The sequence below is a fragment of the Maniola hyperantus genome, chromosome 12 (genome assembly GCF_902806685.2).
Source record: "Maniola hyperantus chromosome 12, iAphHyp1.2, whole genome shotgun sequence".
Lineage (NCBI taxonomy): Eukaryota > Metazoa > Arthropoda > Insecta > Lepidoptera > Nymphalidae > Maniola > Maniola hyperantus.
The window spans coordinates 4404278-4429470 of NC_048547.1; the positions used below are offsets into that span (position 1 = coordinate 4404278).

Sequence of the window (25193 nt, forward strand, 5' to 3'; positions counted from 1 at the left end):
ACACTGATATGTATAGTGATTTTCAATTTCTTGTAAAAGCTGAGCATCGCATCGCTTCAACAGTCAAAGCCGATGTGTAGACAATTTCTCTAGTTAACCTAAAGGTACGAATCAATAAGAGGCGACGAAAACAAGAGAGTTGCACATTGCACTAGTAGGTATAGGAAAGATTTCTCTTACACTTGGGTAGTCTTTTCTTCAAAAAGTCATGCGAGTTGCGAACGAAATTGATTGCCTATTTCCAAACTACCGAGAAATACTAAACCAATTAGCTGGCGTTAGGTTTGATTATTTACTAATTGCAAGTCTTAGAATTGGAAAAGTCCAATTACAATGGCAATTTTACAATAGCACTTACATTACTTCTGAAACTATGGAAAAGGGGGGTAAGGGGGTGCACTAACATCTTAACACCCCAAATGTCAACCTCACCTGCACGCGGTGCCCCCTGCGAATCAGCGAACGAGGATATGACGACCGAAGAATGGCGGGATAACCATTCCAAATGGCTTGGCTTTAAATAACACAGACCAGAGACGGGCAGCAGCGTCACTGGTGCGAAATAGCCTACAGCCCTGCGCTGACCAACCCGCCTGCCCAGCGTGGTCAGTATGGGCATCACTTCTAATGAGCAGCGTTAACAGACAAAGGCCCCCAGTTCCCGGCAGCCCTGCTATTCCCGATTACGGTAAGGTAGTGGGGAGCGGGTGGATGAGGAAGGCTGAGGCCCGTGTTTGGTGGCGTGCTCTTGGAAAGGCCTATGTCCAGCAGTGGACGCAAACAGGCTGATGGATTGGATTGGATTGGATGAAACGAAAACGAGAGTTCTACACGTTCTGTTCGCAATTTATTTTTAAATTTTCCGTCAGATACCAGCCAGCACATACACATCTCTTTGTTCTTTTATATTTTAGGGATTTCTGTAACAAATGGCAACCTAAGTTCAGAAGATCTAAGTTCTGAACATAACTCTAAAAATACTCTGTCTGCGCCGAGTCTTACCGAAGCGTACCATAAAATACACCTTAACGTAATTTCATCAAGGTTATTATATTAACCTGACCATGATCTAAATTTTGATACACAACAATACCTATTTTTTTCTACTAGGTAGAGGAACATCATGACATCTAATGTACTTAAGCGGCTACATCTTACACAACTAAATACAGAGATTATAAAATATTTTTGTCTTATAATAAACTGTATTATTAATTCCCCTAAATTCATCTGGATAACGCCCAAAATGAATAATCAGTCTATCCGTAACCTGTCGTGTTACTTAGCAGACGTTATTATTGTCCAAAATCAGTCAATTTTTGACAGATGACAACGTTGCTAATGCTTATCGACAGATCACAGATAGGATCGATTATGTTAATTTCGACCGTTAAGCCTTAATATGCAAATCGGCTATTTCCTATGTTAGATGACAGTTATTTTAAAGCGTAAGTATAATTATTATTAAAAATAATATGAAGTATGGTGGTAATTAATCAGAAGAAACAACAAGATTTGATTTTTTTTATATTATTTGCAATACTCATAATATGAAATTCATTATCCGTCTATGGTTAGCTTCGATTCGCAAATTAAGGGACCTGAATATTGTATTGAAATCTCTATAATAATTTTATTATTGTAAGGAAATATTTAATGCCTTCTGGCTTCTACCTATGTCGCTAAACTGAAAAATAAGTAGGGTTTTAAAAATTTTTGCCCCTTCATTGAAGTGTATGAGATTGAAATCGTAACCGAAGTCCCGGATCGACTAGCAAGTCTTAAGCTTGAAGCAAAAATTACGACGGTTTTACTCGTGGGCTTATAGGCTCACAAAACTGCAGTCTTGCGATGATGTACTAGCGATCTATCGGCAAGTCACAAAAACTGTCGTAAAGTTTCCACGTCGCGCCTTAACCAGGTCCATCAAACTGCCTTCAAATTAAAGCGCGTCATGAATTGTATAATTTCATATACGCGCGTTTCGATGTTGAGTTCGATTGACACAAACGCGCATCGAAAGCGCATTGGTGGCACCCACGAGACGCGTAGGTACAACGCTCTTTAAATTGAAGTCAGGTGATTTCGCGATTAGGATTTCAATTTCGTACTAAATGTAGGCTCTATGAGAGATTGCGCTCGTATTTAAAGTTTCAGTGCCATTCCCAATTAGGTACTTACGGTTTATTAATACCTAAGTGATATGTGATTTTCGATCAAAAATATTACTTTAAAACTTGTAATTAACTTTACAGTGGTGTGCTTTCAACGGCTGTATAGTAATATTGTTTATAGTGCCACAGTGATAGCTAGTGTTGTGAGTAGCACTAAAGGAAGGGTAGTGCCTGCGACGCTGCTGTAAGGCCCAGTGACCGCTCCATCACACGGGACGTGTTCTAACTCTGAAAGAATAATGAAACATATACTATAAATCATAATCCTAAGGCCGCGATTTGGTATATCTGTAAGATTGTATAGTACGCGACAGGTCGAGATAGGAATCGGGGTGGGGACGGCCTCGCCCCCCCTTATACCCTACTTTTGCGAACTATAGCTCACGTAAATTATTGACAAAAAAATTACTAAGATAAAAGTATTTATATTAGTAAAGTCGTAAGTTCATCATGTAAGCTACTTACACGAGTAAAACTTACAGGTGTTTCCACGGCCAAAAGCTTCGTATTAGAAACAATCTGGACTTAAAATATAAAAATCCTCAGAACATCTCTTATAAGATGTCAATGTTTATGACAGAAAAAGAATTAGATTCATAGTGCATTTTGCTAAACCCTATTTCACCCCACGACACGCGTGTTACATGATCACACACACTTCCACACATCTTCACACATGAGGAAATCAGGATCAAAATGTTTAATCGACACAAACTAAAAACTTGTAAGAACCATGTACATAATTATTTTATAGCAAAGTCACGACAAAGTCATCCAAAACTTAGAACAAGTCGGGCAAAATTCAAGAGGCAGTCACGCATGGTATGTTTTATTGACATCGCCGGCTCTTGAATCAAGGCAAGAAAAAATTAGACTGGTTTGCTCCAACTGCCATCTCATTAGCGGCATGTTCCATATTGATATACTTTGTCCGTAATTTGGTATCATGAACTTTTATAAAGTCGCAAATTTTATGAAGCTCTATTAACCGATACACGTCTTTAGAGACTTCCACACGTCATGGTCTTGCACCGCCTGAATGCAACGGCTCCCCTGTCCACATAGTTCGGGGTCTTCCAATGCTGTGCTTTCCTGTGCGAGTTTATTATTCTAACACCTTGGGACCCCAACATCTATCGTTTTTTCGAACTACAAGTGTGAACCCCGCCCATTGCCACTTCAGCTTCACATCCTGTTGAGCTATGTCGGTTATGCTGATTCTCCTACGGATCTCCGCAATACTGATTTGATCACGTATAGAAACTCCATACATAGCTTTCTCCATCGCGCACTGAGTGACTCTGAGCTGAGCGACAATAGCTGTTAGCGTTAGCTTATGCCACCAGAGCGGTAAAAGTACAATACAACATGTAGAAATGGGGCAATGAGCATCACAACAGAGGACAGTGCCTTCTATCGAACCGCGAAGCTTCGCCAAGAACCCTACAAAGTCGATATTCCACGAACTCCTACGAAGCGATTTGATTTTTCGTTTCTAATAAGCGCTGCTAGAATGCCCTTCCGGCTGCCGTTTATCTCGTGATCTATAATAATATACCTTTAAAAAAGAGTGAATAGCAACCTACCTGGGTAGCCACGCTCCGCCTTAGGCTGCGTCATCTACTGTTTGGTGTGATTGCAGTCAAACGTAAGCCTATATAGTTGAAAAAAACCTTTTCTTGTAAATAACTTACCATTAAGTTTGTTGAGAAAATCATTCCAGAAAGCGCAGGCCGATGCCCTGGGACCGCGTGGCCCGGCCGGCCCGCTCGGGCCATCCGCGGTATACGTGTAGTAGTGGGGCGACGACCGCGAGTACAGAGGCCACTTCTCGTCCGGTTTGTGCGGTTTCCTGGAACGTTATACGTGTTTTGTTAAGATAAATGCTGTTATTGTTTTGATGAATATTGTATTGTAATTTGTGACGCCCCGTACGTAATCCGCTCTCGCCCACACCGGGTTAGCGTGAAGGCTGTGTAGGTGTGCGGGGCGTTCCCTCTCCGATTGCCATCTTGACCCGTCGCGTACTATAGATACACTCATACAACGAATGTTTTGTTACTCAGTACTTTAAGGGCCAATTAATTTCCAGGCATCAAATACTAAACTAGTAACAGAACTAAAAATAAGCTGTGATAGCCTAGTGGTTAGGACGTCCGCCTTCTAATCGGAGGTCGGGGGTTCGATCCCGGGCACTCACCTCTAACTTTTCGGAGTTATGTGGATTTTATGTAATTAAATATCACTTGCTTTAACGGTGAAGGAAAACATCGTGAGGAAACCTGCATGCCTGAGAGTTCTCCATAATGTTCTCAAAGGTGTGTGAAGTTTACCAATCCGCACATGGCCAGCGTGGTAGACTATGGCCAAAACCCCTCTCAGAGAGGGAGACCCGAACTCTGTAGTGATCCGTAAATGGGTTGATCATGATGATGGTGAAATACTAAACTAAGATGAGATTTATAGACGAAAAAGACGATAAGATAAATATTAGACATTTTGGGGGTTTTAGTATAGTTTTCCTATTTCCTTGAAAGAAAAAAAACAAAATGAATTAATTCGATGGTAGTGTCACGAAATTTTTGATAAAATATTCACAAAAAAATTGGTAAATTGGCAAGAACTATGCAATATCTCCTTGCCTGGCTACAAACATGGTTTTCAGATAAACTAATAACTAGAAAATTTCTCTTGGGTACTTATGGACTAAGTGGATATATTTCAAAATACAACAAGCAATCGGTGTTTCGCATTAGTGAAGCAATTGTAAAGAGGTCATCATAAAACCATTATTTCATTAAAAAGTCATCGTCTACAAAACACAGACAAATTGGCCTTAAAGGACAAAATGATAAAGTGAATTATCTGCTCAGACGACAAAGGTAAAGACAGAATGTACGTCAGGACCTTCGTTATTTTATAAAAGCTGAAAGTTTCTCTGCATATTGAGGGAGACAGGGAGAAACGATCAGTGATTATGAAGTTTGAATCATGGTGGTTTTGGGAGATAGATCTAAATCTTACGTCAAAGTATAAGTCTAATTGTTAGGGTTCCGTACTTCAAAAGGAAAAACGGAACCCTTATAGGATCACTTTGTTGTCTGTCTGTCTGTCTGTCAAGAAACCTACTGACTCGCACTTGGCCGGTTTTTTTAAAGTTTTCCTAGATAATCTTGATACTTCTTTTTAAATTTTCTTCGGAATAGTAGGTATTAGAAATCACGTCATGCATTGCCAGTTGCCAGACACTTAGTGTCATGGCAACCCCCTGCCAGACACCCTTAAACTTTAAACTTTGACCTTAATATAATCGCACTCCCATTTTTGACGACCTCCCTGGCGCATTGATGTCGGTGGTCTTAAATGGGAGGTCCGCGGTTCAATTCCCGGCAGGGGAATTTAAGAATAATTTCTAAATTATCTCTGGTTTGTCCTGGTAGGAGGCTTCGGCCGTGGCTAGTTATGACCCTTCCGGCAAAGCCGTACTGCCAAACGATTAAGCGTTCCGGTACGATGCCGCGTAGAAACCGATCAGGGCCGTACTGGTGTAAAACTGACCACCCTTCCAAATTAACCCAATCCCATCTTAGACTTCATTACATACCTACCGCCAGCGGAGTTCGCACTCAAGGCCTATCTTGTATTGGAATAAATTGATAAATAAAACTCTGCAACTGGTCCTTACCCAGTTAAAGCGAATCTCGTGAAGGATTGCATGATATGCGCGGCGAGATCACGTTCCCGAGTGTGGTACTGGAGAGACATGTTCAAGGGATGTCCGAAGACGTACTCCATCTCGTCGCCATGCATCACGCCCATCCATTCACCCCACAGACTTGTGCTGGTGCGCTGGAATAAGACATAACAGAATGTAAGAATACGGTAAAATTTAACAACTAGTTAAATAAGTAACTTTTTATCAAACGTCAAAACGCGCACTATGTATGCGATATTCTATGAAATACTGGAATGTGACGTCACATCATAATGACATGCCACGTCGTAGGCGGGACATTGACCCAAGTTTTGCACGCTATACATTGCGGGGTTGAAAAATACTAAATCACTAAAACTACAAAATGAGGCAATGACACTTTTTGATTCTCAATTGTGGAATTGGTGAGATATGAAATCCGCTTGTTTTTAGGTTTCCATAACCAAAGGGTAAAACAGAACCCTATTACTAAGACTCCGCTGTCCGTCCGTCTGTCTGTACGTTTTTAGTAGTAGACAAAAGTATAGTTGAAAGCAGGTATAAACTCAAACCCATACTTAAACTCAAGTCATTAATAAATTTTGGTACCATTGTACACTTTTTGATTGTCAATAATTTTATTGTGGAATTTGTGAGATATGAAATCCGCTTATTTTTTATTAAAATGAAACAAAATAATTATTGCTCTCAAAAAATAGACGCATAGTCCGCGACAGGTTGAGACAATCGGGGTATGACGCGGGGGGATGCCCGCACCGGGTTAACGCGGGGGATGTGCGGGAGTGCGGGGAGTTATCTCCCCGATTGCTATTTTAACCTGTCGCGTACTAATAGATGTTGTACTGAAAAGGAAAACAACAAAAATACAACTATGTAAGTGTTAAAACTAAGTAGAGGTAAGTAGTAATTAAAAGGTATTAGAATTTCAAACGCCTTTTCGTTATCTGAAGTGAAATGTCCTACCTAGCCTACCTAAGTATCCCTCAGGAAATGTGAGTGGGTGATTTGTAAGTTCATCTAAATAATATTCTTCCATTTTGATTTTGTATTCAAAATAAACGCCTACGCTACTTTTCAACTGTTTTTGTTTCTTTTTAAAAATAAGGGAATGTTTCCTATAAATTAATATGGATTAGAGGTAGTTCCCTTGGAGGGCCCGTACTTTTCTCCACCCTGTATTGTATATCCGAGTAAATAATATAATGAAACTCCTCCCAGTCAGCTAGGTACGTAAAGGTACCTAGTTCGAAAATAGTCAAACCACTAGAGACGTTTTTATGAAGTAGATAAATTTTTTCATTCATTTGTCTACCATTCGAATATTTATAACTATTTAGTTACCTAAACCACTTCATACCTATATTTTATAATAATTGTCGATTTCTTTATTCTATATTTTACAAATTGTATGTTACCTTGTTATATATTTATTCAAGCATTGTTGTGTACACAATATGTTAACCGCTTAGATCTTAATCTATTGTTTTTTTATTTGGACCATTCATAGCTGAAATCTGTTTTGTGTGCCTTTATAATAAAATAAAATAAATAAAACACCCTGTGTAAGTCCATACTTATTTTAACCTTTCAAGCAGAGGTAGAATTATAAAGCCCCTCATATTATATTCACAAAGACGTACACGTCCATGGAAAGGTTTTGCATTCCCAAATTGGCAAATAAACCTTGAACTTTATCTTCACTGAGACAATATCCGGGAGGCCCAGGTTCAATTCCTAGCAGAATACATAATCTAAATATATAAAAGGAAAAAGTGACTGACTGACTGACTGACTTACCGACTGATCTATCAAAGCACAGCTCAAACTACTGGACGGATCGGACTGAAATTTGGCATGCAGATAGCTATTAGGACGTAGGCATCCGCTACGAAAGGAGGTTTACCCCCTTAGGGGTTGAAAATTCAACCCCTAAGGGGGGGAAATAGGGGTTTGAAATTTGTGTAGTCCACGCGGACGGAGTCGCGAGCATAAGCTACTTTATACATAAAATTGAAAAAAATCAGCAAAAGTAATTTCGAAATTGTGGACTAAACGTCCACAATAGTATACTTGGCATGAAACATTGTACATCGACCTTTAGAAAGAGATACCGGTTTCATAGAGCGTTGTCTCTTTTGTTGAGACCGACAAAACCTCACATAGGTATGGTATGAGTGAAAGAGACAACGCTCTACGAAGCCGAAATCTCTTTCTATAAGGTCGATGTACAATATCCTGCTGGCTACTTTATAATTCCAGTCAGGAAAATTATTACGGGCAGCAAAGAGTCATCATCACCATCATCCCAACCCATTATCGGCCCACTACCGAGCACAAGTCTTCTCTTACAATGAGAAGTGTTAAGGCCATAGTTCACCACACTGGCCAAGTTCGATAGGCAAACTTCACACTGCACACACCTTTGAGAACATTATGGAGAACTCTCATGCATACAGGTTTCTTCATGATGTTTTCCTTCACCGTTAAAGCAAGTGTTGAGACACATATAGTGCCGAAAATTTAGAGGTTTCCAGCCCGATATCGGACTCCGGGCCCCCCGACTAAGAGGCTGACTTCTTAACCACTAGGCCATCACCGCTTTATTTGCTAAATCCATACTAATATTATAAATGCGAAAGTGTGTCTGTCTGTCTGCTAGCTTTTCACGGCTCATCTGTTTAAACGACTTGGATGTTTAGTACAGAGGTAGCTTGCATCCCGGGGAAGGACATAGGCTACTTTTGATCCCGGAAAATCAACGAGTTCCCACAGAATCCACGCCGACGAAGTCGCGGGCATCATCTAGTACCTACGATATAAAACTATAACCCAGTATTAATAATAACCTATATTAGATCACCAACAAGTCCCCCATCACGGAATACCAAGTATCCTGTAGGATACACAGTAATCACCATAACATTTGTATACCTATATAATATACTGATTACTGAATACTCGTACCTACATGTATGATTGTTTGATATCTCAGCCACGCTACACAATCAGTTTTAGTGTTCAGAACACAGAATACAATATTCATAACAGTCCTATTGTAGAAACGAGAGTGAATCACTACCCATATTATAAATGCGAAAGTGTGCTTGTTTGTTGGTTTGTAGGTTTGTCCTTCAATCACGTCGCAACGGAGCAACGGATCGATGTGATTTTTTGCATGGGTATAGTTAAAGACTTCACTTTTTATCCCGGAAAATCAAAGAGTTCCCACGGGAATTTAAAAAACTAAATCCACGCGGATGAAGTCGCGGGCATCGGCTAGTTAAAACCGGCCAAGTGCGAGTCAGACTCGCGCACTGAGGGTTCCGTACTACAATCGTATTTTATCGACATTTTGCACGATAAATCAAAAACTATTATGCCTAAAAATAAATAAAAATCTGTTTTAGAATGTACACGTAAAGCCCTTTTATATGATACCCCACTTAGTATAGTAATCTTAGTTTGAAAGTTGAAAATAGCAATATTTTTTCATGAACACATTTTAATTTTTTTCTTGTAATGTAACCACAAATTCACGGTTTTTAGATTTTTTCCCTCATGTCTGCTATAAAACGTACCTTCCTGCCAAATTTCATTATTCTAGGTCAATGGGAAGTACCCTATAGGTTTCTTGACAGATAGACAACAAAGTGATCTTATAAGGGTTCCGTTTTTTCTTTTGAGGTACGGAACCCTAAAAATAAAACAATATAAGTAGGTAGGTAAAATTAACACCGGAGTCTCGATGCAGTCACAGGCGCATAAATAAAGTAGTGAGAGCACGTAAGAGGTCACCGTCCGAAATAGCCGTCGTTAATCTGTGACCTTTAGCCTACAGATACATAGCGCTCGTACAAAAATTTATTAGGGCCACTCTGCTATATTAAGCTGTTGGTAAGCTTATATCTAATTGTAACTACTTACTACTTACACTATTCTAAGAAGAGTTTTTAAATCTGTACTTTTTTTTAAAGAATATTAGCCATATTAAATGACTAATTCCCCTTTCCTCTCCAACTAAGCGTCAAGCTTGTGCTAGGAGTAGGTACGACAATAGTGCAACGGGCGGGGTTTGAACCGTCGACCTTTCAGTTTTCAGTCCACTCCTTTACCCGTTGAACTATTGAGGCTCCAATGATGAGGCTAAATACCAAAATACCTACCTAATATTATAAAGAAAGAGAGCAATTTTTTTTGTGTTTGTGTGGAAGGTGATTTCCGATACTACTCATCTATTTGAGATTTCTCTTTCTTTCACCGTTTGAAAGGTACTACATTATTCCAAATTGACATAAGATAAGATAAGATAAGAATTACTTATTTGCTTTCATGTACATTAATAGGCTATATTATGTTGGGCGAAGTCGGGGCGGGCCGCTAGTTACAAATATTTCGCCTACGCCCGAGTGGGTTCAGTCTTCAATGGACAAAATATACTTATGATGTATCTACCACCCAATATTTCCCTGTTTTTTAACTCAAAGTCTATCAGACTTTCAATTCCAATTAGTAATATGTTTTGAGTGTAGAGTAAAAGATTTCGTAATAATATGAGTTAGCAAAATTATTATACGACAAAACTTCGAAAGTAGGTATATACTTTGAGTACGTGAATATAGTTACTTACCTAGATACCTGGTTGTTATGATTTAGAATGGAAATCAAAATTCGCTATACGTATTTTATTATTTTTAACTTCTTACTAATAAAATTCTTCTAATAGAAGGCATAAAATCGACGCATTTATAAATTAATTGACCCGCCTGGGCTTCGCCCGAGTGGTCTCACAGTATTCCATAGATGAACATCATGTAGGTACCCATTGTACCTACTTATTACAATAATTCATAGACGTAAACCTTTCTCGATAATGAAATCCATAATGAACTGTACGAAGAAATGTTTCTTAATGAAGAGACGGAAAATGTACCTAAGTACCTACCTAATATAATATTTCATGTGTTATGGTTACAAAATCTTCTTTTTATCTTCTTTTTACTAAGCTATACACTGATTGCCATCGATTTTCTGTTATTCGTTAAGGCGATTCGTCCTTCAGCTCCGAAGTTATTCATCAGATATTTACTAAGCTTACATGAAATGTACCCGATAGTAAGTACAGCCTTTGTAAAAAAAGAATTGGTCAAAATTTATAATTTTCATAATGAAACAATCGCTTATGGCCATCTTCGAAAAGCCAGCAAACAGACAGATAGACTATCAGACACGCTTTCGTATTTATAATATGAGTATGGATCAATTAATCAAAGGAACTGACGCGGACGATAGGTTCTTAGTATTCTAATATTGTATAGAAAAGAATGGAAACTTTTCGGCACAAAGTTTCAAATATGAGTAAATTGGATAAATGGTTTGCTATAAATCAGCCAGTTAGGAAGGACGAAACGATTTGTTAGCAACTTTGAGAAAGGGACGCTCACTGAATTTTATAGTCTAGGTTTTTTGGTTAAAAATATAAAGGGCGCTGTTTGAAGACCGTCGCGTCGGTGCAGTGTTAGTGAATTCAATCTCCATGAGCAGGGTCAATTTGGGATTTCATAACTGGCTCAAATTCAACTCAGCGAGGCAGTGTTCGAGAACCTTTCAGATGTCTACTCGTCCAAACGTTCCTCAGAGCCACACAACACACCATCACAGTGTTCGAGCAGTGTGTGTTGCCAGCTATAACAAATATTATGTACTTAGGTGATTCGGAATGTGTTTTAATTAATTTTTACTAACAATAGGCCTCAAACGAAAGCTAAGGGCCGGTTGTTTCAACAAATTTTGACGGACACGTAACCTTTAAATATGGCGCTAACGAACGTAAGAAATGAAAAAGCGTTGATTCAGCATCTATTAGCGCTAACGTTCGTTAAAAAGTTACGTTTACGTTAACCAGTGCTGACACTATTGGTGATCGTCAAATCAGTTCGTAACTTCATACTTCCTACAAACGGAATATTTTATTTACAAATTATAATGAAATCAATTGAATTCAATGCTTTTAATGGTAGTTTTTTTGAAGATGAAAGAGAATTTTTAGAAAAAAAAAAGTGTTTAAAATGCGAAGTAGCAATATCAATAACTATATAATTTAATATAAAATGAAATAAAAAAGGATACGGAAAAGCAAGTTAATTTTTAGGGTTAGTTTCGTAACCAGAATAACAATGACGAACAGTTTTTTGTACAATGAAGCAACGCTCTTAAATTAACAAATGTTAAAATTCGTCTACGTCTGTTAAATTTTAACGAACGTATCTTACGAAGACGAATGGTTTGAAACAACCGGCCCTAAGAGTCCGTGTATAACGACTCCAAGACTGAAAAAGAATCCATATGAACTGGATAGTCTTTTATTTAGCGTTTTAAAAAGTACCAGTGACCCAAATCTTGTACCAAGTTGACAAGATTAGCATATGCGTCCTATGTAGTTGATTACCTACTCAGCTCGAAACAGTGCAGGAAGACCCAGAGGCAAAGTAAACGGAAGCAAACGCTTGAGGAAGGAAACTCTGATTGCGAACTCTTTATTGCTTGACGTGAACATCGTACCTACGTAAACTACATAGTACTTAATAGTTAGTATTCAGTGGGTATACAATGCAAGATGTTTTGCAAGAAAGCTTCGTTTTTTCGTTTCCGGGTGTGACAGTATGTTGAATGATTTCTTCGTAATTATAAGTTCAAGTCAGGCTTACGATTATTGTATGACGATTTAGTGTTACGAAATACTGAATCTTCTTATTCTTATAAAATGACAAAATAATAAGTGATTAAAAAATCCGCAGCGTCCTGCATTACTCACTAGTTAGATAGGTACCTACCCTTTATCAATTACTTTTTATTAAAAAGTAGTCTGACATTCGATCAGTTAATTAAAAATTGCGCCATCCTATACAAAAATTCCTTCTGGAAACTGCATGCAAAGCCGGTTTTCAAAAACACGTTAATTTACCTAACGAACCAAAAGCAAGGGCTCTTACAGAGAGGCTGAGAAAGAAACGAGCTAACTTTTGACCTGGCGTTACAGCTCTTACCGTGCAAACAATTTTGCCTATAAAATGGTTTTAGCATGGCCAAGTGCGAGTCAGGTTCGCGCAATGAGGGTTCCGTATTACAATCGTATTTTATCGACATTTGACACGATAAATCAGAAATTATTATGCCTAAAAATAAATAAAAGCCTGTTTTAGAATGTACAAGTAAAGCCCTTTCATATGATACCCGACTTGGTACATTAATCTTACTTTGAAAGTTGAAAATAGCAATATTTGTTCATGAACACATTTTAATTTTTTTCATATGATGTAACTTTAAATTCACGGTTTTTAGATTTTTCCCCTCATGTCTGCTATAAGACCTACCTACCTGCCAAATTTCATGATTCTAGGTCAACGGGAAGTACCCTGTAGGTTTCTTGACAGACAGATAGATAGACAGACAGACAGACAGAAAGACAAGACTCTGTCTCGTTTTAACTAAACTTAAGTAACGATTAAGCGACTCTGAGTACGGCTGTAAGTAGATAATTTTAATGTTTAGTTAGATTATAATAATACAGAACAACTTTTACTAATATAGGTACTATAGCATATGTAAATTGTTTTAATTAAACATTGTAGATAATGAAAAATAAATAGGCCTCTGCCTAAAATAAACGATTACAAATGAAAGATCTCATATAAATTTCGAGAAAATGATGATATTATAAATACGAGACAATTCTAGAGCATTCGTTCGTGTACCTTCTTACTACCTAGTGTTTAAAATTTATCTTGCATTTACATAGGTGGCAACATAACTGAATGAGATAATAAAGAAACAGTAGGTAGTTCACTAAGAAAACCAATTTATACAAACAAAATTAAGGCCAAGGAGTTCCCAAAAGAAATTTATGAGAACTTGAGCTCTCACTAATTTAATTGAAATTCCTCTTTGTTGCCGTCACGCTGTGTCAGGTAAAAGACTCCGGAAAAATGTCCTCGTAACTTTATCTGAGGAGGACTCTTATATGTAATTATATAACGAATAGGTACATTAAGTTACGAACTAGTTTTAACCCGACTTTGTGTGTGTGTGTGTGTGTGTGTGTATGCGTGTGTGGAAAGTACAGGAAATAATAATAATATAATCCAAATATATAAAAGGAAAAGGTCAAACTACTGGACGGATGGGGCTGAAATTTGGCATGCAGATAGCTATTATAATGTAGGCATCCACTAAGAAAGGATCTTTGAAATTTCAACCACTAAGAAGGGAGAAACAGGGGGTTGAAAATTGTGTGGTCCACGCGGACGAAGTCGCGAGCATAAGCTAGTTATATTAGTATAACTTTAATCGTGAATGTCAAAGAAGGTAGGTGTACTTAGGTATAAGTTTTAATTCTAGTCAGTTAAGTACTCAATTTCAGTTCCAAAATTGTTTTAAAAAATAGTGGCAGAATACTTAATAGTAAATGCAAACAACCACTCGAAACTGTGGGCAACCAGATGGTGTAAGCAAAAAGCCACTGACAATTTATAAGATTTATATGTCACTTAAAAAAAACTGGCCAAGTGCGAGCGAGTCAGGCTCGCGCAATGAGGGTTCCGTACTACAGTCGTATTCTTTCGACATTTTGCACGATAATTCAAAAACTATGATGCATAAAAATAAATTAAAATCTGTTTTAGAATGTACAGGTGAAGACCTTTCATATGATACCCCACTTGATATAGTCACTCACTTCGAAAGTTGAAAATACTAATTATTAGTTCATGACCACAATTTAACTTTTTTTGTGTGATCTAACCCTAAATTCACGGTTTTCCAATTTTTCCCCAAATGTCAGCTATAAGATCTATCTACCTGCCAAATTTCATGATTCTTAGTCAACGGGAAGTACCCTGTAGGTTTCTTGACAGCCAAACAGACAGACAGACAACAAAGTGATCCTATAAGGGTTCCGTTTTTCCTTTCGAGGTACGGAACCCTAAAAATAACCACCACGCTCACATGCTCACCTTAACAAAAGGTAAAGCCTCTAGAGTAAACGACGTTAACGCTCTTTGTAAGAATGCTTCTTTCAACTGAACAAGTAGGCCATGTGCCGTACATAACTGTAAATATTTGAACGCTGAGCATATATTGTCAACACCTTCAGTGTTCAAAAGACATAAAATTAAAAAGAATAATAATATGACAATGCTAAAAGAAGCAAAGTGTATTTACTATTTTTTGTTCTCAATATCACGAAGAAGATCGATGAAGTAAAATGACATGGATTCGTAAATACTGATTGTGATGGTTCGCCATTTTCCGGGATACACTACTATGGACTTTACAAAGTATGGGGTAGGAAACATTCTGTTTGTGATACTGATAATATATAAGTCTCGAAATCTAAATCTAGACTAAGCGATCTATGAACGCACTGAACGCACAGCTCAAATTGGATGGATCGGGCTGGGCATGCAGATAGCTGTTATGACTTATGACATCCGTTAAGATAGGATTTTTGAAAATTCAACCTCTGAGGACGTTTGTGTATAGTCCACGATGCGCACAAATAAGCGGCCATGAGCTAGTAATATATGTACCTATAAAAGGAAAAGCTGACTGACTGATATATCAACGCATAGCTCAAGAGTCAAGCCTCGAACTACTGGACGGATCGGGCTGAAATTTGGCATGCAGATACTTAGCTATTATGATGTAGGTAGACATAATAATTCTAAGACATATTTTTAATGAGGTGCTCTAAATAATAAACTGGTGGTCTGGCGGGACTGTTGATGTTCACTAAGGCCAAAAGTTGAACGTTAAAGGAGGTTTTTCTTTTACTTTTAAACACAAAGATTTTCCTCGAGGCATTTTTATAATTAACAGTTAACGCTAACAGGAGTGCAGATGAATCTACCAGCGTCAGTTTTGCCCCGGATTGCTTGTCGTCTTATTTAATGCAAGCACCGCTTCAGGCGAAGTAGCTAAGCGCGAGTCAAATACTTCATTAAGCTCTAATGGAGTTATGTTGTATTGTTACTTCTTGGAAGTGCTAACAACAAGCTTTCAACAAGGTGCCTACCAGGTGAACTGCTTTCAACTTTGTTAACTCAATACTAGTTTTTAGTTTTTGAGAAACTTATAGTTTTTTTTTTTTTTTTTTTTTTAATAGATATAGCGAGCAAGCGAGCAGGCGGGTCACCTGATGTTAAGTGATTACCGCCGCCCATGAACATTTGCAGCACCAGAGGAGCCGCCGATGCGTTGCCGGCCTTTTAGGAATTTGTTGGTCCGCCCCTTGAATAACCCCATGTTATAATCTAGTGGGAACACCGCCGATGGGAGTTGGTTCCACAGTTTGCACGTGCGTGGAAAGAAGGATCTGGCGCAGCGGACGGTCGAAGTGCACCAGACACCCAGATGGTGAGGGTGAAATTCCTTACGGTGGCGCGCGGTGCGGTTGTAGAAAAAAGAGGGTGGAATGAGGTCAAAAAGCTGTTCAGAGCACTCCCCATTATACAGGCGATAGAACACGCTTTCCAACGAGCCGGTTAGTTTGGGATCGTCCACAAGTCGAACAGCCCGCCTTTGGATCCGATCAAATGGAAGGAGTTGGTACTGGGGTGCTCCAGCCCAAAGGTGGGAGCAGTACTCCATGTGAGGGCGGACTTGTGCCTTATAGAGTAGGAGCCTATGCTCGGGCGCGAAGTACCGCTTTGCTCTGTTGAGCACCCCAAGCTTTTTGGAGGCTAATTTGGCCTTGCTTTCCAAATGATCGCGGAATTGAACCTCGCTCGAAATGTGGACTCCAAGGATCCCAATGCTGTTGGAAGGTGTGAGGGGAGTGCTCTGAAAGAGAAGAGGCAGTGTAAAAGGGGACTTCTTGGCTAGTATAACGTATAGTATTATAATTAGTAAAAATTTGCAAATCGGTCCATAAACATACATACATAAAAATATTAAAAAACGGGCCGAATTGAGGACCATCTCCTTTTTAGAAGTCGGTTAAAAATAGGACATCAGAACGATGACAAGAGATAAAATTGATGGCAATGAATATGAATACATTCCTACTCCACTGGCAGTACTCTTTGTTTGACAAATCTCTAGCTGAAACTATTGACTTGGGTATATATTACTTCATAAGGACAGGGCCATTGAACAAGCAAAATCATTGGTCCTAAAATGTTTATGTAGCACCAAAGCAACCTCAGTGACGTCTGGATTTCAAACGGGTCGTTCATTAGTATCTTAGAGGTGGCGCTGATTTATTTGGTTCCAAAACCGTGAAAAATTTTGTTCGCTTGGGCATCTTGTCATTTATATCGAAGGCTGAAACTGAAGTTTTTTTTTCGAATAACTACCTAGGGCTAATATTATTAGCCTGTGTAATATTATTAGCGCATAGTTGCATCACACTAATTATTATTCCTAAAGTGAAGTGAATATGCAGGCTGTGGAGTGCGCTTCTGTTCATATTTCGTACCTAATTTGGGAAAAAACGGAAACGGGACGAGCATTCCAAATCTGAATATATTTATATTATTAATCGTGTAACTTATTGAATTCTTACCACGTGGCACGCCACGAGGAATTCAAGTCCAGTAAACAGATCACGTGCCATTGCTATTTTCATAGACTTGTGCGTCACACAATTGCAACGATTATTGCGTACCTTCATTGTTCGCAAATCGTTACCCTCGGGTATTCCATCCTCCTTTGTACTCCAATCAAAGTATTCTTAAGATGTACTACCTATATTCGCTGGGGATCTCATTTATACCCGACTGCGGCGAAGCCCAAACGGAAGGTTATGTGTTTGACTTGTAACACAAAGTACCTACTTACCTATAGCTAACGAATTATTATTATTTTGTTCATATTTTAATTTAGAAAACGGGCTTACGACGATTAATTTGTTGGTTTTATTTGTCGATATTTCAACACAATTGTACCGTATTTTATGTTCATTTTGTAAAAGGGCTATGTATCTATAGGCTTTATAAAACGTTCAGTTAAAATGTGTGTACACATCAATTAACCAGGACCAAATTTATAATTATTCATGAGTGCGAGAAATCGTACCTACAATAAAAACCCGTGTCGTCGACTTTCCAGTTTGGACATCCGCAAGGATCGAGAGTTCAGCCATAAAGGATCATTGTAAGGATAATGTTAAAGGTTGTCATTTTTGTCTATCTACTAAACTTGTACCTAACAATGATACTGAACTGAATGATAATGAGACTGAAAAGGGACGCCAGCTTAGGCCGGTGGGTGAACATGAAATTTTGCATAGAAGACTTATTTATCATTTAACGAAAATGATAAGAAATAGATTTTGAAAAATTATGAACTTCTACTTAAGGATATTTCAAATTATTGGGCTACATCTTGTAGGTACACATCCTTAAAAAATGGAGAAAATTTCTTAATTCCAGGAAAAGTTCAAATGTATAGTTTGGTGATACAAAAATAATTTTAAATCTATAATTTCATGGACATTCAAATATTCCCTATAAGTACTTTAGCACTACTTTACTGACCATATAAAAAAAATCACAACAATTTCATAACAGACAATTTGTTATTCAGCACTTAGCAGTAGGTTCAAAGAATAAAATCATTCTCTATTTTATCCAACCCTACAAACATTTCCCAATAACGACCTTTTCGACAATTGATCCTATCGTAAAGGTGAGGAAATAAATATCACGTAGAGCAATACACAATAAACTTGGACAAATCCTTTCGAACGAAAAACAAGGGTTGGAGACAAATATCTACCAATATTATATCTACCCACCCACCTAACGGGGTGTCCAGATAACAATATGAAATCATGTACCTACTTACCTAATCAAACATTGGTTTCTATCTATACATCATCATCATCATCATCAAGCCATAGCTGGCTCACTACAGAGCACGGGTCTCCTCTCAGTATGAGAATAGTGGCCATAGTCCACCACGCTGGCCAAGTGCGGATTGGCAGATTTCACACACCTTATGTGTTCATGAACAAATAATCAGTATAACATTTCAAAGTAAGATTACTGCACCAAGTGGGTATCATATGAAAGGGCTTTACCCTTTGCATTGCAAACAGATTTTCCTTTGATTTTTATTTATTTTTATACATAATAGTTTTTTATTTATAGTGCAAAATGTCAAAAAATACGATTGTAGTACGGAACCCTCGGTGCGCGAGTGTGACTCGCACTTGGCTGGTTTTTAATTTTGTCTGTCTGTCTTTGCATGCTTCACGCTGAAACGTGCGAACGAAAGACATTTATCGGGCCTGCAGGGCTCTACTTCGCTCATTATATGCCTTGTTTTAATGTTATTAAAATTACTTAATAAATGTTATTAAACCTTACTTAATATTTCCTTAAAATTTCCATGAAAAACAAAGTCTTTTTAATTTGGATCCATTAATAAGACATGCGAATATCCGCCGCGCTTAATGGATCTATTAACTCACATTTAAAAAGATATTAATATAGGTACCTACTTAGTCATTTTTTTGGGGTTCCGTACCTCAAAAGGAAAAACGGAACCCTTATAGGATCACTTTGATGTCTGTCTGTCTGTCGGTCTGTCAAGAAACCTACAGGGTACTTCCAATTGATCTAGAATCATGAGGCAGGTAGGTAGGTCTTATAGCAGGCATTAGGGGAAAAATCTGAAAACCGTGAATTGTGGTTACTTGTGGTGCTTGGGGCCTATATGGTAGTCTGCGGCGAGACGCGACGTAACATTGCATCGCATTACGTCGCCGTCGCAAGTTAAATAGGAATTATATTATAGACAATAATGTTACTGTGTTTAGGCTGAAAGGCGGGCACATGGCAAACAGGGCGACAGAAGGGGTTTTAGCCGGTAAGAGTCCGGCTTTACCTTCGGGTGTCCATGAGGATTTTCCCCTTCTGTATTTAAAAAAAAAAACTTTACAAAAAAAATAAAAACCGACTTCGTTACACAAACACTAAAAATTGAAAAATAATTTAATTTATTACCGAATATATTATGTATGCAAGAGTTATAGTTCCATAATAATATTTTTTGGTGCCGGTGCCAATTAGCTTTAGCTGCGCGAATCGTCTAGACTTCATATTTTTATGGGACTCCACCATGGCACCTCATTGGCACCGACCCCAAAAATTTTTATTATGGAACTATATTAACTCTTGTATACATAATATATTATACATAATATATTCGGTAATCAATTAAATTATTTTTAAATTTTTAGTGTTTGTGTAACGAAGTCGGTTTTTATTTTTTTTGTAAAAAAATTTTATTTCACAATTTTTAGTGGCCCCATGGAATTATGCTATGACTGGTTAAGTCTACTGTTTACTAAGCTATTACACTGATCGCGAGCAATTTACTCTTATCCGTTGAGGAGTTCCAGTATCTATCTTCGAAGATGTTCATCAGATCTTCACCAAATTGAAATGGGACCAACTTTGAAGTATACCCTTTCAAACAAAAAAAGAATTTTCAAAATCGGTCTAGGCGTTTTCGAGTAATCGGGGAACATACATTAAAAAAAAAAATTGAAAAAAAAAAAAAAAAAAAAGATTCCGACGAATTGAGAACCTCCTCCTTTTTTTGAAGTCGGTTAAAAAAAAAAAAACGTCGCCGTCGTGTCGCGTCGTATTCGTCGCTCACGCAGGACACCGCGTAAAGGGTATAGGTATTAGGTAGGTACTTACATGAGTAAAATAGTAATAGTAGACATCGACCCCGGAGTCCGCCAAGATTTCTGCGAAGTAATTCGTTGGGCACACGAAGAAGTAGTCACCAACGACGTCAGCAATCATCTTCTGGTTCAGATACCCATCGGTGATCTCTTCCCAGTCGGTGTACTAAAACAATAAGCGATAATAATTATATCCACATTTATATTACATAGCATATACATACATACATAACATTTTAACATAGCCAGGACATTTAAACATAGCTTCAAAATAGTGTCAGAAAAATAGCTCAACGGGTAAAGGAGTGGACTGAAAACCGAAAGGCCGACGGATCAAACCCCGCCCGTTGCACTATTGTCGTACCTACTCCTAGCACAATCTTCACGCTTAGTTGGTGAGGAAAGGGGAATATTAGTCATTTAACATGGCTATAATATTCTTTATAAAAAAAATAGCAGTGTTAATAGACCCCCCTCCCCTGATATAGTGGTGATAATTAATTACGTAAACTTAAAATTAAAGCTACGAGGGTTCCGAACGCGCCCAGGTCTGAGAAGCGCCCATAACAAACTCCAATCACGATTAATAATACATATGATGATTTTGAATTATCGATATTTCAACCCAGTTGCATGAGGAAACCTGCCTAGTACCCACCTGAGAATTCTCCATAATGTTCTCAAAGGTGTGTGAAGTCTGCCAATCCACACTTGGCCAGTGTAGTAGACTATTGGACAAACTCTTCTCTTTCTGAGAGGAGACCCGTGCTTAGTAGTGAGCTGGTGATGGGTGGATGATGATGGTGATGATGATATTAATTATGGTACGTGTTCGTGTTGTTAAACCTAACGAAATTAGCCTTAAAGACACGAATTAACTTCTAATAATAATATGATCACTCGACTGGCTTTATTATCTTGAAATAATAATAAAACAAAAGTGTAAAAATATTTCGTCTGAAAACTCAGAAAATCTAGGTCACAGATCAAACATAGGTATTACGAAAGCCTAAGCGAATCGGTAGACTTCACACAAGGTGTGTGTCTCAAAGGTTGAGAACATTATGGAGAACTCTCAGGCATGCAGGTTTCCTCACGATGTTTTCCTTCACCGTTAAAGCAAGTGATATTTAATTAATTAAAACACACATAACTCCGAAAAGTTTTAGGTGCGTGCCCGGGATCAAACCCCCGCCCTCCGATTAGAAGGGGGACGTCCTAACCACTAGGCTATTACTGATTCTACTACAATCTGATTGATATTGAGTTTGTTGTGGGCTCTTCTCAGACCTGGGCGCGTTTGGAACCCTCGCAGCTTTAGTTTTAAGTTTACGTAATTAAAAACTATCACCACTACATCATTGTATTACAAATTTAGCAATTGACCATCAGAAAGTGTACCTATACAATAGTACCTACCCAACCTCACTAAATGATTTGAGTTTGACTTTGATACTATCCGACTGCTCGCATTACGCGCTCACACTCGAAGATCCTGTACGCTTAGTACAAGATTTTATGTCTCACCAAAACGTTGACAGTATTCGAGTGTCGAAACATTTCTGCGTTATAGTAAACTGGATTTTAACGGCCTTGTTGTTGTTGTTGTAAAGCTCAAGTTTGTCTACACATCTACAGCCAGCGTTCAAAGCGGAAACGTTGCGAAATTAAAATCAGTGGCATTGAATTTTTGACTTCAATTCAAGGCTCTTTAGGTCCATTTTATTTTGACGTTAGTGTGTTCCGACTCTCGAATTCTAGCAACGTCGATGAGACGTAAAATCTTATACTAAGCGTACTGCTTACAAGCGCGTTTTCCATCAAACGAGGCAATTTCGAATGGGAAATACTTATTAGTAGATTCCGGGATGCTGACGATGTTCCCGGTACATCAGTATAAAGTAGGTATACCTACTAATGTTAAACACAAATAACACGTGCAAAGGATTATAGTGCTGAAGACCATTTCTATGGAGTATTAAATTTTGTTCATCGTGTTTCTGAACAAAAGAGACTTTTACTCGATATAAACTTTTCCCTGTGTGAAATTTTCGCAAGTCACAGCTGCTGTCGTCATAATACTTTTGGTTTATTTGTTTCAATCAACAGTTTTGTTTGCAATTTATTATGTGCCTGCCTCTGGGGTTAAATAGGGGATGATATTTGTAATGAAAATCCGTAATTTTTCAAGTCAGATATGACTGTATACTGTGTATACCTATAGAGCTTTCTATTAAAAAAAGATATTCGGACTTTTGGTCTAAATTGAAAATGTACTTCATGTGTTTACTATTATTTTAATAGGTACACTTTCTACAAATGTGTGTTTCAGGATTTTTGTAAATTGACCGATTTTCAAAAATTCCCCTCGTGTGAAGTCGGCCGTCAGCAAGTTAATTAAATAAGGGGGGTTTCTAGGATTACTATCCCAGATCCCAGACAATCCCTCGAATGCGAAGGTTTGAGGATTGCTAGATCCTTCTGCGTAATTTACCCACTCCGAAATTCAATAAATACCTAATTAGTTAACATGTTTGCATTAAAACTTTCAAAGACTTATTTCTTAGAGCTAAGAGCGAGGATAAGTCTCGTAACTTGTAGCTTCACTTACCTGGAACACGATAGCTTCTCTTTTGATTTTAGAGAATTCCTTGAATATTGTATCGATAATCTCCAGGAACTTTTCTCTCTGCAGGAAACTCGGGCCGTCCTTCTCAAAGTAGTCGAGGAAGTCATAAAGCAGAAAGTAAGTTCCTGAAAATAAACTACATGTTAACATTACCTGTAGTGAAGATGGTATTATAAGTACGTTTCATTCGAAAATCCCAGTTATCCCAATCCATACCTACTAATATTATAAATGCTTAACTAAAGTGTATCTGTCTGTCTGTCTGTTTGCTAGCTTTTCACGGCCCTTCCGTTCAACAGATTTGAACGAAATTTGGAACACAGATCGCTTGCATTCCAGGGACGGATACAGAGTATGTAGCCTATGGGCTACTTTGTATCCCGGAAAACTAAAGAATTCTCCTGAGATTTTAAAACTCCGTTTGTTTCGAATAGATAATTCGAGTTTAACCTGAAAAAAATGCGTCTTAAACATCTAGCATAGCTCTACCAACGAACGAACAGTGGGCTATTGGTCAAACCGCTTTCTTTTTGGAAACTTAAATCTCGCAAACAAACATCGTGGACACACTCAGTGAACAAGGTTGATCATGACGAATTGTAAACGATAGAAGCGAATCCAACTCGAACTATCGCAAAGTCAGCATCGACTTTTGATGCTAGTTTCAAAACAATATCGGACCATTTGTGGAAAATCGGCTAAATAAAGAAGCTCGACAAACGGTACCCCACAAACTGAGCGATACCTAAAACTACATTCGCATATTTTAATCTAGAAGCCGGTGCCAGAAAATTACCTAGTAGAAAACTAATCAATATTTTTGTTGTTACTAAAATGCCGGTTCAAAAGTTAATTCATTAACAGCTAAGAAAATAAATTCGTTGATTCGGAAACTTTACTTCGTTAAATGGAGCAGATGTTTGTGAAAATTTGACCTACATTAATCACAAAAGTTTCGTCCATAAAGTTGGCCCGTGGAATAAAGTCGATAACAAGTCTTGTTAGCAAGTAATAAAATTGTAGTGGTACTAGTATTCAACAAGACTATAACAGTCAACAGGCATTTTGGAGAATTTCGTCGGATTCTTTTACTTTTATTCGACGTAAAAATAGCCCTTAACTGTGAAGTGATCAGTGGTATTATTTGGGACAATGCAATCGAAGATAGGTCTACGCGACATCGTATCGGAACGCTAACTCGCTTGACATTACGACGTCTTTGCTGATAGGTTAGGTGGTAACTAACCACGCCTGAAGTCTCCCACTAGATTCCTTCGACATCAATGCCTATGACCTATTTGATTTATAAGACTACCATCAACCATGCATACAGAACGAGTGGAGTAGTCAATCATTTATTTGTCATTTTGGTTACCTATAAACTCAGATTTATGAACCTTTAAATATAGGACAATTTGAGTTGTTCTGAAGAAATTAGCCCCGCTTTGGCTCTCCCGGTGTGTGTTGGGTCTCTATAGGTACAATAATAAATGATTATAATCTAGGTGACCAGATTTTTCGGAAATAGACATAAGTATAAACGTCACTCAGAAAAAACAGGTATTATTTAGACCATTTTAACGAATTATTGGAATGTCCTCCCAAAATTAATGACATTTTATTATTTACATTTACAACGCGTATATCAGAGAATCTAAAAGAAACTAATAACAAAATAAATAATTTAATAAGAGCGTGATTTCTATCACAACATCTAAGTATCCAGTTCACGATCTAAACACCGAAAATATGCAATAATAATCGTTCCAAATCTCAGAAGGAGGTTAAAATAAAAACCTTACGTTACTTGATTAACAGCCGTAGTTTATGCAAATTCACCCCACATACCAGCAACCGATTGTATGACATCGAATGAATTAAATATCGATTTTATTAAACTACCTTCTTTAGATAAATTAATAATTTCATACCATTTCTGACATTTCAAATTAGTTTTTAGGGTTCCGTACCTCAAAAAGA

At 37.9% G+C, this 25193-nt stretch overlaps 1 protein-coding gene across 2 annotated transcripts in view; it reads right to left on the reverse strand.

Moving 5' to 3' along the window:
• Positions 1–614: 614 nt before the first annotated feature.
• Positions 615–25193, reverse strand: part of LOC117987074 (acetylcholinesterase-like) — a 59873-nt gene continuing 35294 nt past the window's right edge. For both annotated transcript variants that reach the window (XM_069502168.1, XM_034974025.2), the window contains exons 3-7: positions 23196–23338; positions 20598–20750; positions 5860–6023; positions 3869–4026; positions 615–2402 (exon numbers count right to left, since the gene is read on the reverse strand). In XM_069502168.1, coding sequence (XP_069358269.1) covers positions 2290–2402; positions 3869–4026; positions 5860–6023; positions 20598–20750; positions 23196–23338 — 731 coding nt within the window. In that variant the 3' untranslated portion in view covers positions 615–2289. The remainder of the gene's footprint in view (positions 2403–3868; positions 4027–5859; positions 6024–20597; positions 20751–23195; positions 23339–25193) is intronic.